The sequence below is a fragment of the Mesitornis unicolor genome, unplaced genomic scaffold, assembly GCF_000695765.1.
Source record: "Mesitornis unicolor isolate BGI_N332 unplaced genomic scaffold, ASM69576v1 scaffold897, whole genome shotgun sequence".
NCBI classification, from domain to species: Eukaryota; Metazoa; Chordata; class Aves; order Mesitornithiformes; family Mesitornithidae; genus Mesitornis; species Mesitornis unicolor.
In genome coordinates this window covers 48,306-60,415 of record NW_010195513.1, presented here as the reverse complement: position 1 = coordinate 60,415, position 12,110 = coordinate 48,306, and the positions used below count along the sequence as shown (strand labels likewise).

Here is a 12,110-nt window from a genome sequence, read left to right as displayed (position 1 = left end):
GACAAATTCCCTAGATTCTACATGTCAAGGGTTTTTATCCTTAACATTAATAATCAATTAAAAACATCACTGTTAAATTCTTAGACCTACAGAAATGAAGAGATATACCTTTGGCTCCCATGCATGAACTGCCCTCATTATAAATAAACAGCAAGTAATATTGATGCACAATTATGACTATTTTCCTTGAAGTCTTCCCTTTTTGCTAGACTATTATAATCATGAGAGCCTTGTTGCCAGTCACTGAGCTTTCCATATGCTAGATGCTACACAGGCTGAGCTTTGAATACAGTTGGACTGTCACAAGAAAGGCCTCAATAATTGGAAGAATAAATAGTCTATTCAGTTTCTTGGAGCTGAAGAAGGCAAAAAGGAGTAGGAATGTGAGTTTTAGAAAAGGAAGAACAGAGCAGAGAGATATTTAGAATCAAGATGTAAAGATGAAAAGACATGGGAGACAAAAAGAAGTACAGGAGTAGAAAATCAAAACAACATAAAAAAGAAGAAATGGAAAAAGTGAAAATAAGACATGAACTAAAAAAAAAAAAAGAGGAAGTCTCAAAATACAACAAAAAACCACTACAGTGTAATATTTGCCAGTGTGCCTATACCTTAGCTTCCTGTAGTTTCCAAACAAGGTATGAAGAGCTGAAAATGTTTTTCTTAGCTCTGAATATAAGCAGAATAAAAGTTTGAATAAAATACTGGCCATGCAAAAATTGAATTCTGCATGCTAAAAAGTGAAAATGTGATCAAATTAAAAAAAAAAAAAGCTTTGTATACACAGTGACCAGTTTTCCCCATAGCTATTCTTCAACATTAATGAATGAAAGTAAAACATATACTCAAGTAACAATTGGTGGCATGTAGGTTCAGTATTGGATGAAAGATATGAAGTGGTAATGATAAGTAAAACAGGGATTGCTGGTTCATTGTACATATAATGGTGGCCCAGGAATCTGTAAATCTTTACATGTAGGCAACATAAATAAGTGATTTATAGAGGAGAGCTAAAGGAGGAGACACCATGTTGCAAACAGGATTTGAGAAGATGTAGTGATAGTGCAAAATACTACAGGACAGCAAAAAGATAAGATGGTGCAAGGTGTGAAAGAGTCAACAAGAATGCAAGACTAGCACTGCTACTGAAGTTGAGAAAAAGATGATAAATGTAGGTCAAGGCACAGTGGTGCAAAACCCTTCAGAGGCAGAGGAGCTCTCAGAGTTTTTTCACACCCCACTTTGCAGGGTGCCACAATCTTCCTTTTATGTTGTGGTTCTTGCATCTCTGGCTGAGAAGATGCTGGTTGCATAACCAGCCTCCACTCTCCTGTTTCTGATTCACCATAGGAAACATCTTACAGAAGCTATGAATTAAGTATCTGTCACTACATGTTCATTAAAGGGATATTACAAACAGGATACTTCTCATACATCTTCTACTCATCAGGAGAATGCTACAGAACAATAGCCATTCACTTACTGCTCTCTCTGCTTGGTGTGTAGCTATATAAAAGTACTAGAAATTAGTATTGACGCTTGACGGACTCTTTTCTGGGTAATGTCTTAAGAACATTACTATTTTACTAGTATTCAAAATTGAAAACCACAAGAGTCTAGACAGCATTAAAAATGACATATTTTTCCATTACACATTCTTATGAGAATGCTTACTCTTGTTAGATTGCATATCCTGAAAATTCGGTTTATGACATCGCAGTCCATTGAACACGACATGCATTCCACTTGGATGGGACCGTAGCGCAGTATCCCTTCCTCAGGCCAGTATTGCGGGCAGCCCTGCACCAGAGCAAAACGGGCATAATTAAGTGGTAAGTTAGAACTTGAGCATTGCCTTATTCCACTGCAAACATCTTGTCTAGCCTTTACTGAGAAACTAGAGTTAACTAGTTGCTGTAAAGCAGAGGATAACTGTAATGGCACTGCACTGCTCTACATTTTGATCATGTAGTGGATCCAGAGCGATTAAAGCATGTATGGTACATGGAAAACTCGAGCCCCAAACTAACCTGTGCTAAGTCGACTTCATTTAACATCACAAGAGAAGTACAGCCGTAGTCATACACTAATCTCCAGAAATCTTTCACAGTGTTTGGTAAAGGATGTTGTGTGACAATAAAAGCTGCTGGCTGCCTGTAGCTCTGTAAAGGCAAATTATTTTATTAGCACCGGTAGAGGAAGTACTAAATAACTTCCACTCAGACACTGCAACAGAAAAAAACATATAAATAGAACAAAGTTGTGACATCAGTTGCACCAGATTTCACCAAAGCTGCTGTTAAAAATACATTATTGTCTCCAGTAAGAACAAAGAGGTTACTCTGCTCAGGTCTGCCTTCTGCTTTGTTACGGGCCAAGCCCCGTTTCAGTTCAGATATGCCTGGGGCACTGAAGATGCTCTTCAGGGCTCTGCAGAGCTGAGGTTCAGGCAACTCCACTCCAGGTGCTGTGTCTAGGAGACCAAGCAGGAAACCTTCTCACTGTGTTCCAGAGAGGGGTGCGGAGGTCTCAGGTTACCCCACCCACAGCAGGTTACATGAGCTCTGTGACTGAACTGGGGACTAAGCTCAACCCCAAATTCTGTTTCGGTGCCACAGGCAGGGGGTCACCAACAGAACTGACCTTCAGGATTACAAGGGCCCATTTCCAGCAGAAAGCAGAAGTTAAACAGCAATATACTATTTCCTGTTATGACAGCAGATTCCATTTTCTGTATGCTGCATTATACACAACTGCAAATAGGGATTTCCAGCCTGCATAGCTTAGCTGAGATGTAACTCACTGTAGAGGGGCTAAGTCCCTGCAGCACATGTATTACCAGCAGCAAGTAGAAGAGGAGAGAGTAGAAGTTTCCTGCAGGCAATTTGCAACGATGCACGGAAGAGTTCTACAGTGAAGGAATATAGATATGAACTGGCAAGGAAGCACCAACAGGTTAACCTGAGAAACAGAGTAAGATGATGACTGTTCTTGTAGGTGGATAGGATTGTAAGTCACTAGTTTGAAGGTGAAGTGCTGGGACTGCTTTAAGCAGTGCAGAAATCCCCATGTTTAATACTCGTACTGGTATCAAAAGCAGTTTGGCTGGTGTTTTACTGAATTAAGTATAGTAAATTAACCTAGGAGAAAGACCTGGCAGGCTAGCTAAAACCACTTCAGATATGGAAGCCTGCTTGTTTGTAGATTGGTATGAGGGATCTTCATGTCCAATCTATCAACATACTCTTGAAGAGCACAGTGTGATGTCCAGAAGGAAAAAAAATACAATTCTTTTCACCCATATACTTGCTATAATATCTTTACCATCATTATTTGTTAGACAACAGAATAAGGAGGCTGACATTTTTTTAATCTATGTTTGCTATTGTGCTGGTTTTCAGCTGGGGATAGAATTTATTTTTCTTTATAGTAGCCAGGGATAGAGTTAATTTTCTTCATAGCAACTAGCATGAAGGAAAATTAACTCTATCACAGGCTACTACAAAGGAAAAGAAACTCTATCTCAGCTAAGCTTTGGATTTGTGCTGAGACAATGTTTTAGCTGGGGAGAGTTAGCTAGGGGGAGTGATTGCTGCTCGGGGACTGGGTGGATGTTGGTTGGCAGGTGGTGAGCAGTTGCGTCGCTCATTTTTTTCCTCTCAGTTCCATTCTCTCTTGGTATTTTGTTGTCTTTATTATCACTACAATTTATTATTGTTATTACTATTATAATAATTTTATTTTTAATTTTATTTCAATCGTATTTCACACCTTCTTGTGCGAATGCAGGGACAAGTAAATTGTGGAAAGGAGAAAGTTTCCATTTCTGTTTTGCTATCAAAAGTCCCCTTTCCTTGCCCAGCAGTGGGGTCCCCTCCTCTCTGAATAAATCAGTCTTAGACAAAACAGAAGAGAAAGGGCAAGAGAAAGCTTTTATTACCCAGAGTTTTAACCCTGTACTTGTAGCCTTGTTACATGCCTTCATTGTAATAAATTACTTTTATTCCCTGCTTTTATCCTTTTATTACCACCATTTCTGTCTTTCCTTACATGCCTCTGACTGCTCATCCATTAATACATTGCTTGGCTTCTGTCCCTGCCTGCCACACACTGTTACATACTCAGAGTCCTGCCTCCACCCAGCCATGCAGCCTGCGATGCCTTCCTTTCTCCCCCAACCACACTCCTCTGTGCAGCTGTGTTAGTTGGTCCACAGCACATCAATTTTATCCAGGTGCTTAATGTAATTTTAACAGCAATTCTAAACAATTCTGGTTGCTACCAAAATTCTGCTCACTGCTTTAATTCATCAATTCAGCCCCAGCACCTCCCTAACAGATTGGTCTCACACATGCTACCCGTCTATTTTTCAGGCACAATAGCTTATTGTGAGATTAGGGACTGCATTCAGCTAGCAGTTCAAATGTTTCCTGCACCAGCTGAGGTAGAACTCTGGGATGAATATACCACTCAGTCCTGACAATTTCTGCTGTTATTTGTCAATTTATTAGAGTATCTCTTCTTGACACCGCAGTTTCTGATAGCATTTCATTTTTGAGGAAAGGAAGATGCTCCTGGAAATCAGGACAGTCGTTTAAGTAATTACTGTAAAGGTGGCTTTAGGGGCTTAACTTCGGAAATGCTAATGGCAGGCACAGGCAGGTATCAGACAGCACATGTGATGAACTGCTTTATCGATCAGACACCTATAAGCAGGTTCACCTCCATTTTCCCCATTAATTCATCTTTTCCCCTGACAATACTTGTGTCACTCAAAACTCAGCTTTAAAGAGCTGCAACTCAAAATATGAACAACAAAAATGCCAGCCCTACTCCCAAGCATGACAAATAAAGATTTTTTTTCCCCTCTTCCCCTGTCTCTCCTGCCTCAATATACATGGCCTTTTTTATAAAATAGCGATAGTAACCTCATGCTCAGGTAGGTAATATTTACTTCCTGACAAACAGTAGATTTTTGAGATCCTGCTGAGATTTGAAGGGATGGAGAGCAGGCCTTCATATAATGCTGTTGAAAAGGGGAGATTTCCAGTGAGTCCCCCACGGATGCAAAGCACTGAAGAAAACGAACCTTCAGAACAAGCAATGCAAGCTGGTGGGGTTTCTCACCCATTCCCTCCCCCCTATCCCCTTCTTCGTTAGGACTGTTTTACTGCACGCTACAGGAAGAATTACCTTTTCTTAAACCAGCAAGTGCTCTCTCTCCTATTACACAGCTTTCCACGGCACGCTATGCAGACAAAGAAGGTAGTCACTTACGTCCATAAGAGCAGCATTGATGTAGTTGCTACTCTCCCCATCAATAGTAATTAAGAAAGGCAGACATCTGTCAGGTGGCAGCATATCCATGAAGCGGTTCTTGTCGTGGTTCCTTGGCAAGCAGGCTATGCTGCAGTCCTCCGCCTGCAGGCGAGGGGTAACAGAATTCAGGGTCTAAGAGAGAGAGGACACTTGCTTTAGCACACTGAACTAACAGGCAGTGGACTTGAGATTATTCAAGTTTTATTTTAATATATTACAATATGGGAAAATGTGAGGCATTAGCAAGAAGACTTGGGGAAAGAGGATGCTTGCTTTAGCAAATATGAGCTCTTAACTGTTTGATGGACGTGCTGGGGCTTTTCAAGCACCCCCTCTGAAAGAAATAAAACAAAAAAGATCTTTTGGAGCCCTAAAGAGCTATGACTTAGCTGTGCAAATGCAAGCCAAAACTCTCTATGGTTCCTAGTCATTGCTCTCTATGCCAGACAGATACTCACTGCAGTTTTATTCAAAGGAAGATATTCCATATTTAAAACAATTCTGCAAAGCACATAAAGCACTCATGGTTATTTTGTGGACTAAAAGTAAGGGATCAAATGCTATAAAATTATATGAAAACCCTTCCCCTTAAAATAAATTAAATGTACCTAGAAGCAAAAAAATCATTGTCACATGAAGAGTTAGTAGGAACTGTGAATACCTGAAACTCATCTTTGAGATGTGAAGAGTTTGTCTGAGAGTCTATTCTAATCATATCAAAATAAGCAGCTTTGAATTCGCAGACAGGAATGGCAGTTTCTCCACACAGGCAAGCTTCTAGAATGGCATCATGAATAAAGATGTACTGCTCCTACCAAATTTGGCAAAGAAACAAAAATTATAGCCATTTAAATAAAACCCAAACAACAGATCTTTCCTGCTTTTAGAATAAACAGATCTCTTGCACACTGTAAAAGTCATTCAAGGTCGTGTCCATCAGTCCGCTTTAGCACAAACACAATCTTGTCCTAATTGGGATGCAGTTAACAAGGATGTTTTCTTCAGAACCAATTTAAATTCAGTAAAACTTAATAGAACAGGCATAGCAATTTATTAACAGGAGGTTTTCCGTTTTCTTGTGGTAGTTGTGGGTTTCTGTGTATATGCCAGTGACTCGTTGGCTTTACTCATTTTGGGTTTTTTTAAAATAGCTTTCAGTCTTATAATACTAGCAGAAAGTGTAAATTATTTCAAGCGCTACTAGTGTGATTAGCAAGTATTTGACATGCTGTGTTCCCCTTAAGTATGTGCAAGCTAGTACACCAATTGTCTGACAGTCGGCTCTAGGCCAGTAATAAATTCTAATGTGTCCCAACAGAAATAGCATTTCTTCCCATTTTTTTCCTCTGACTTGCCTTGAAATATCCTGAGCCCTAAGGAACTGCATTGCTATTTCAAACAGGTCTCTTGTCAATTTTTTACAGAAAGCCTTTTATATTTACTCACCATAACAGATTTAAATCATGTCTATGCAGCAAAGTGCAAGAACTGTGCCACCTAGCTACTATGGATACTGATCAGGTTATTAAAAGCACAGACTTTAACAGGTGTCTGTAACAAAAGCACATGTCCAGGGACCATGGTCGTATTCTGGCACTAAAGCCTGTGCTGCCTTACCCACAGCTATGTAGCTATTGCCATCACTGTTGTCCAGATGACCATCACAAGAACTTGCTGCAATTACAGCTTTATTTTGCTGTGTAAGTATGAACCTCTGAGGGAAGATGAAAAGTAAGAGGTGAAAGGGAGAGAAAGGAATTGTTAGGGCTGCTAATTCACATGCAAGAGCAGATTGAACTGGGGTGGTTGAAGCAGTCACACTGAAACACTCCACCCACGCAACTCCGAAAGGTTAATGGCCCTGTAGCAGGGCTGGTTGATTTGGAACATTGTCACAGGTTGCAGCATGGAATAAAAACCATACCAAATTATATTGATATGTCTGGCTGTGAACTGCAGAGATTTGCAAGTCATCACAGGTGAAATAACTTCTCAGGTAGATGTCCACATGGAGGACAGGAGAGAGAAGTTGCAAACCGCTTCAGGTAACCTGTCCTAGTATAAACCAATAACCTACGTTTCTGTAGAAGCTCAGTGATACTCAGATGACAGAATGGGAGCTGTTATAGCTTCATCACTAAGGCAATGGTTTTACTGTGGAGTTGCTGAAGGCATGTCAAAAGACAAAAAGGGTAGAAAAGGAAAAAGACTTTGTAATGAGAGTGAAAGGGACATAAAGTTCCACAGCTAAGTCAAATTGCTGATTAAGTGATTGGAAATAGTTTAAAACCAGTGGCAACATGCTGAAATTCTGACTTTGGGTTCCTAGAATTGTTGATACCAGACACATGCCGGACAGACCTACTATAGTGTCTTTCCTAAAAAAATTCTCCTTGCTTTCCTTTTTTTGTGAAGTTAGGCCCTTGCTGATTTGAAGACTGAAAGAGGTTGCAGGTTTGTTGCACCATCCTGATTCTGGGTGCTGTTTACATTGAGCAATGCTCCCCAGTGTAGATAACCCCACAGCAGGGCCACTGCCTGTGCTTTTCAGAGTAACAGTGAAATTCTGACCTAGCACATTTCAGAAAGCATCAGGTGCTCTGAAGGCAAATTGCCATACCTCTGTCTGTACCATGTTGATGCGACGGGACCGTAAGGCTTTGACACAGTTGTAGATATCCACAACACCTTCTCTTTCTGCCATATCTAACATGATATCAATCACAATATAACAACCTGTCCGTCCAGCACCAGCACTAAAAAAAAATCAGTAAATACTGTTAGGAATAGCCCCATAAGACACCTACAAACTTTATAAACGCGTTACGGAGAGCACTTTTATAAAGTCATTCAGTTCTTTCATCACAACCACTGTCTAATTTAATCTTCTCTCCTTCTCTTCATAATGTCCTTTAAATCTTTTGATGTGCTCTAAACAACCTTTTTCCATCACATTTGACCCACTAAGCAACAGCAAAAAACCCTCATTGTTTCCTTCTTTTATTACCCAGATTCATACTTAGAGTAAAAAAGAAAAGGTAGTTAATCTGAAATCTGGAGGATAATTAAGCTCATGCACTTCAAAATATGACAGACCTTGTTTTCATTTAATAAGACTAAGAATGAATTTTAAGTGATATATTACAATAAGAAACTCAAATATATGTTTTACCAGCCAAGCTCTGAGCTGGTTCAGGCAGAACATTTAACAGCATCCAGAAGAATCTATCTTGATTTATTTTGGTTTTATATAAAGTCTTGCACAGTTTTTGCACAGTGAATTCTTAAATCTGTAAAGGCTCAATAACTTTACCTACAGAATGTAATTAAACATTTGATGGTGCTGAAAGAAAACTGTTTGTCAAATTGTGTCCCAATAACACAAACCTTGCACAGGAAAAACAGCATTCTGTATTTGTTGCCATTAACCTCATTCCATCTTCCTTCATCTACTTGTGTACTTTGATTTAAATTAATAATCTGTTATTATATGCAACAGCAAGCTATCAAAGCAGCTGCATCTACACTTATTCTCAAATTCTGTCACAAAATTGTTGTAGGCTACCTAAAATGATAGCCTGAAGTAGCATATGATTTAACTTGTGCAGCTCTTGAGGGAAAAAGAAAATATCTGGCTATTCTATTTAGGAAAAGTATACAAGAATCCAGTTATTTCCAAACATTGCTGTAGACAGCCAAATCCTACCACAGTGTGAATTAGGCAATTCAAAAAGGGGACAACAAAAACAAATCACTTCAAAAAGATGCTGCTCTTCAAAGAGACTGCTGTAAATAATCACACAGTTGTGGAAAAAATCCATCTACCTCTTCTGTACACACCTGCAATGGACAACAATAGGCCCTGCACTAGGAGGGTTGGATATTTTGACTCTCCGTATAAAGGAAAGCAGGCCTGTGGCATTGTAAGGAACTCCATGATCTGGCCAGCCAGTGAAATGAAACTGTTTAACTTCACGGATTTCATTGTAGCCCCTCTGTAAAAGGAAAAAAAAGTTCATGAAATTCAAGATATTAAATAGACTAGATATTCTGACTCAGATAATGATACACACAGATAGAATCTACACACTGTTTTCATCACTTCACCAATTATTTAAAGCAAAGACCATACAAAGCTCAAAGATGTCATTGTTTTTTTCATTTTGAAGTTTGCAATTTTTACTTTTGCCAATAAGTATGCCAGTTTTGCCTCATTACATTTTTTTTAATAGACTTTAATGGAATTTGCATTGATTTTCAGTTTTACTAATTAAGACAGACAATGACCTCCTACATTTACAGGCAAAGATAATGATTTACCAGAAGACCACAAGTGTATCACATACATGGCATTCACAGAATCTGTTCTTTGAAAGAGATTGACTGAGCGGCACCCAGGGCAGGGTGAGCAGAGATGAATGACAGGTGTGACTCACAGCCCTGTACAGGAGCTCAGCTCAGAACTGTGGCTACAGAGAAGAGGTGACTGTCAGAGACGGGAGGGCAGCAGTAAGCTTTTCTGGGGAAATTCATAATCGCATGGTGAGACACGTGTTTGGATAGTGCTGATGCAATACATCGCTCCCACAGTGAGGTAAGGCTGACTACACTGTGGACCTGCTCACCAGACAGGGGGATTTGGTATTGTACAGCTGCACGTGCAAGCTTAGCCTCCCCCATACTCCTTGCTACGAGGGAAGAGTATTTTGCTGAGCCCTTCCAAAATGTGCTCACCCTTCCCAGAGTGAAGGTTCTGACGACGTACTCCGCAAGGGGCTCCATCTCTACACAAGTCACTTTGAAGTCCCCATAAACTTCTGTGTCGTCAGGCCAGTACTTGTAACACTTGACCTAAATACAAAATGGGAATGCATTTTACACCAAAGGAAAATAAAACCTTGAGGATATGTTACTGCATGTACCGCATTACACCACATTTATTTCCAAAATGACCATGAACTCCTGTAGTTTATCACGGCTAATGGCTGCTCTGTCAAGTTAAGCACTAGCTACAAGGCGTTTCCACTGCTTTATACAGCTGTATTTAGATGCCAAATTCATTTCTAAATGAGCACTTATATTTTTTTTAGTGCTGAGCTATGGAATACATTTCCACTTATGTTAAACTGAGATGCATTTCATATCAGTAATCAAACTGTTGCAAGTAATCTCAGATACTTTATATTACTCCCTGAGGGATGTGTTACTGCTAAACTGTAAATAATTTGCTGATTTCTACCCACTGATATAGAAGCACATTTGCTCACTAGTCCACTTACTCTGCTCACTTGAGTGAAAATACACAAAACTATTTTGCTGAAATATGAATCTTGGATTCAGACTTAAGAAAGCAGCACAGCATCAGTCTTCTTCAGAAGTTAACTTTTGTTTTACACAATACCACAACCACAACAATGTCTGGATTCTCCCCCTGTCCCCTCCTCTTGGGATGCAGGGTTGTCCTTCACAAGACTCTTCTACAGTCTGCCAATAGTGTGTCTTGTCAGCAGTTTTTTCTTTAGGCTTGTAGCATTAAAAAAAAAAAACCAAACAACTAAACCAAACCAAATAAAAACTTACTCTCCCAACTTCCACTAAATTTGTGACCATCACAACGCAAGCTGATTGCTCCTGCCATATCATTCTCCAAAAGTCATACACAGTCTCATGAACTGGACCTGTAAGAAAAAAATTCCGGGTAATACCGCGCAATAACAGTCAAAGCGAACGCTAAAAATAAAATGAGGTGCTTTTCAGAGCTGACATACATTAACACACTTGCTCAAAGATGAAAGCTTTGTGAAAACCATCGTGCCAGTTTCCAGACTGCATTGTTATTTCTAACCAATGCAGAACCTTCTCAGTTTAACTGAATTACCACTTGAAAGAAATTAATAGCAGGTGTTTCATGTAGCGAAATGACAGAAGTTGCTTGAAAACTACAAGGACACAGCAACATGTCCAACTATAGACTACATCTATAGATACATTTCTAAGTTTGGTTTATATTTGTTATGTGTAATGTGTTGAGTGTGAGCTTCTTCAGATGTTCACTGAGGAGATGCCTGCACTGCAGTGATGCATCAGTCGGGAGAGCCGATGGGACAAATCCTGCATACTTACCATTCAGCTCTTGGCAAAGTGCGCAAGCACGAGTAGGCACTTAGCCATAAGCTTCCCACTGAAGGGTATTTAAACTCACTTAACTACTTTTCTGTGAAGCTAATGAGGAGCCTATTTAAGCTTTACCTCCTGCTCTGCTGCAGAGACAAGACACATTCAGTTGAGTGGCAGAGGCTTTTACCCTGTTACAATTGTCTCAGAAACAGCTCCCTGACCACAGTCCAGCAGTAGCATAAATATTACTGTATATAACAAACATCTGAAGACCCAACCATATTCCTTCATATGCTAGATTGAAGGCTGCATACAAAAGCAGCAATAAACCTCTGTGTCCTTTACACACTATTATGTGCAATGATTTACACAGTAAAACAGAAATAAAATACAAATTTAGACTTAACTGCCATAGAGAGACCTGTTTATAGACAGCACTTAGCCAAAACTAAACAAAGAATGTGGACAGAAACTTGAGCATTCTGCTTTAAAAGAAGCCTTTAGTTTGTCTTTCCTGTGGGCAGCTACAATCAACAGAGGGCACAAATAACAGGGTATTTCCAGCCAGCTATCTGTTTATACTCACAGATCAAATAATGATACATCTAAATCTAATTATTTTTACTTTAATTCATAGCCTCTGATATTTCAGTGCAATCTTACATTAATCTATT

At 39.5% G+C, this 12,110-nt stretch overlaps 1 protein-coding gene across 1 annotated transcript in view; it reads right to left on the bottom strand.

The window, feature by feature from the left end:
* Nucleotides 1–12,110, bottom strand: part of PTPRK (protein tyrosine phosphatase, receptor type, K) — a gene marked incomplete at its 5' end in the record, with an annotated part of 36,738 nt that overhangs the window by 4,848 nt on the left and 19,780 nt on the right. The window contains 8 exons of the mRNA XM_010188127.1: nt 1,675–1,800; nt 2,031–2,162; nt 5,278–5,451; nt 5,981–6,130; nt 7,940–8,075; nt 9,160–9,314; nt 10,054–10,170; nt 10,900–10,997. Of these exons, the coding sequence (XP_010186429.1) occupies nt 1,675–1,800; nt 2,031–2,162; nt 5,278–5,451; nt 5,981–6,130; nt 7,940–8,075; nt 9,160–9,314; nt 10,054–10,170; nt 10,900–10,997 (1,088 nt within the window). The remainder of the gene's footprint in view (nt 1–1,674; nt 1,801–2,030; nt 2,163–5,277; nt 5,452–5,980; nt 6,131–7,939; nt 8,076–9,159; nt 9,315–10,053; nt 10,171–10,899; nt 10,998–12,110) is intronic.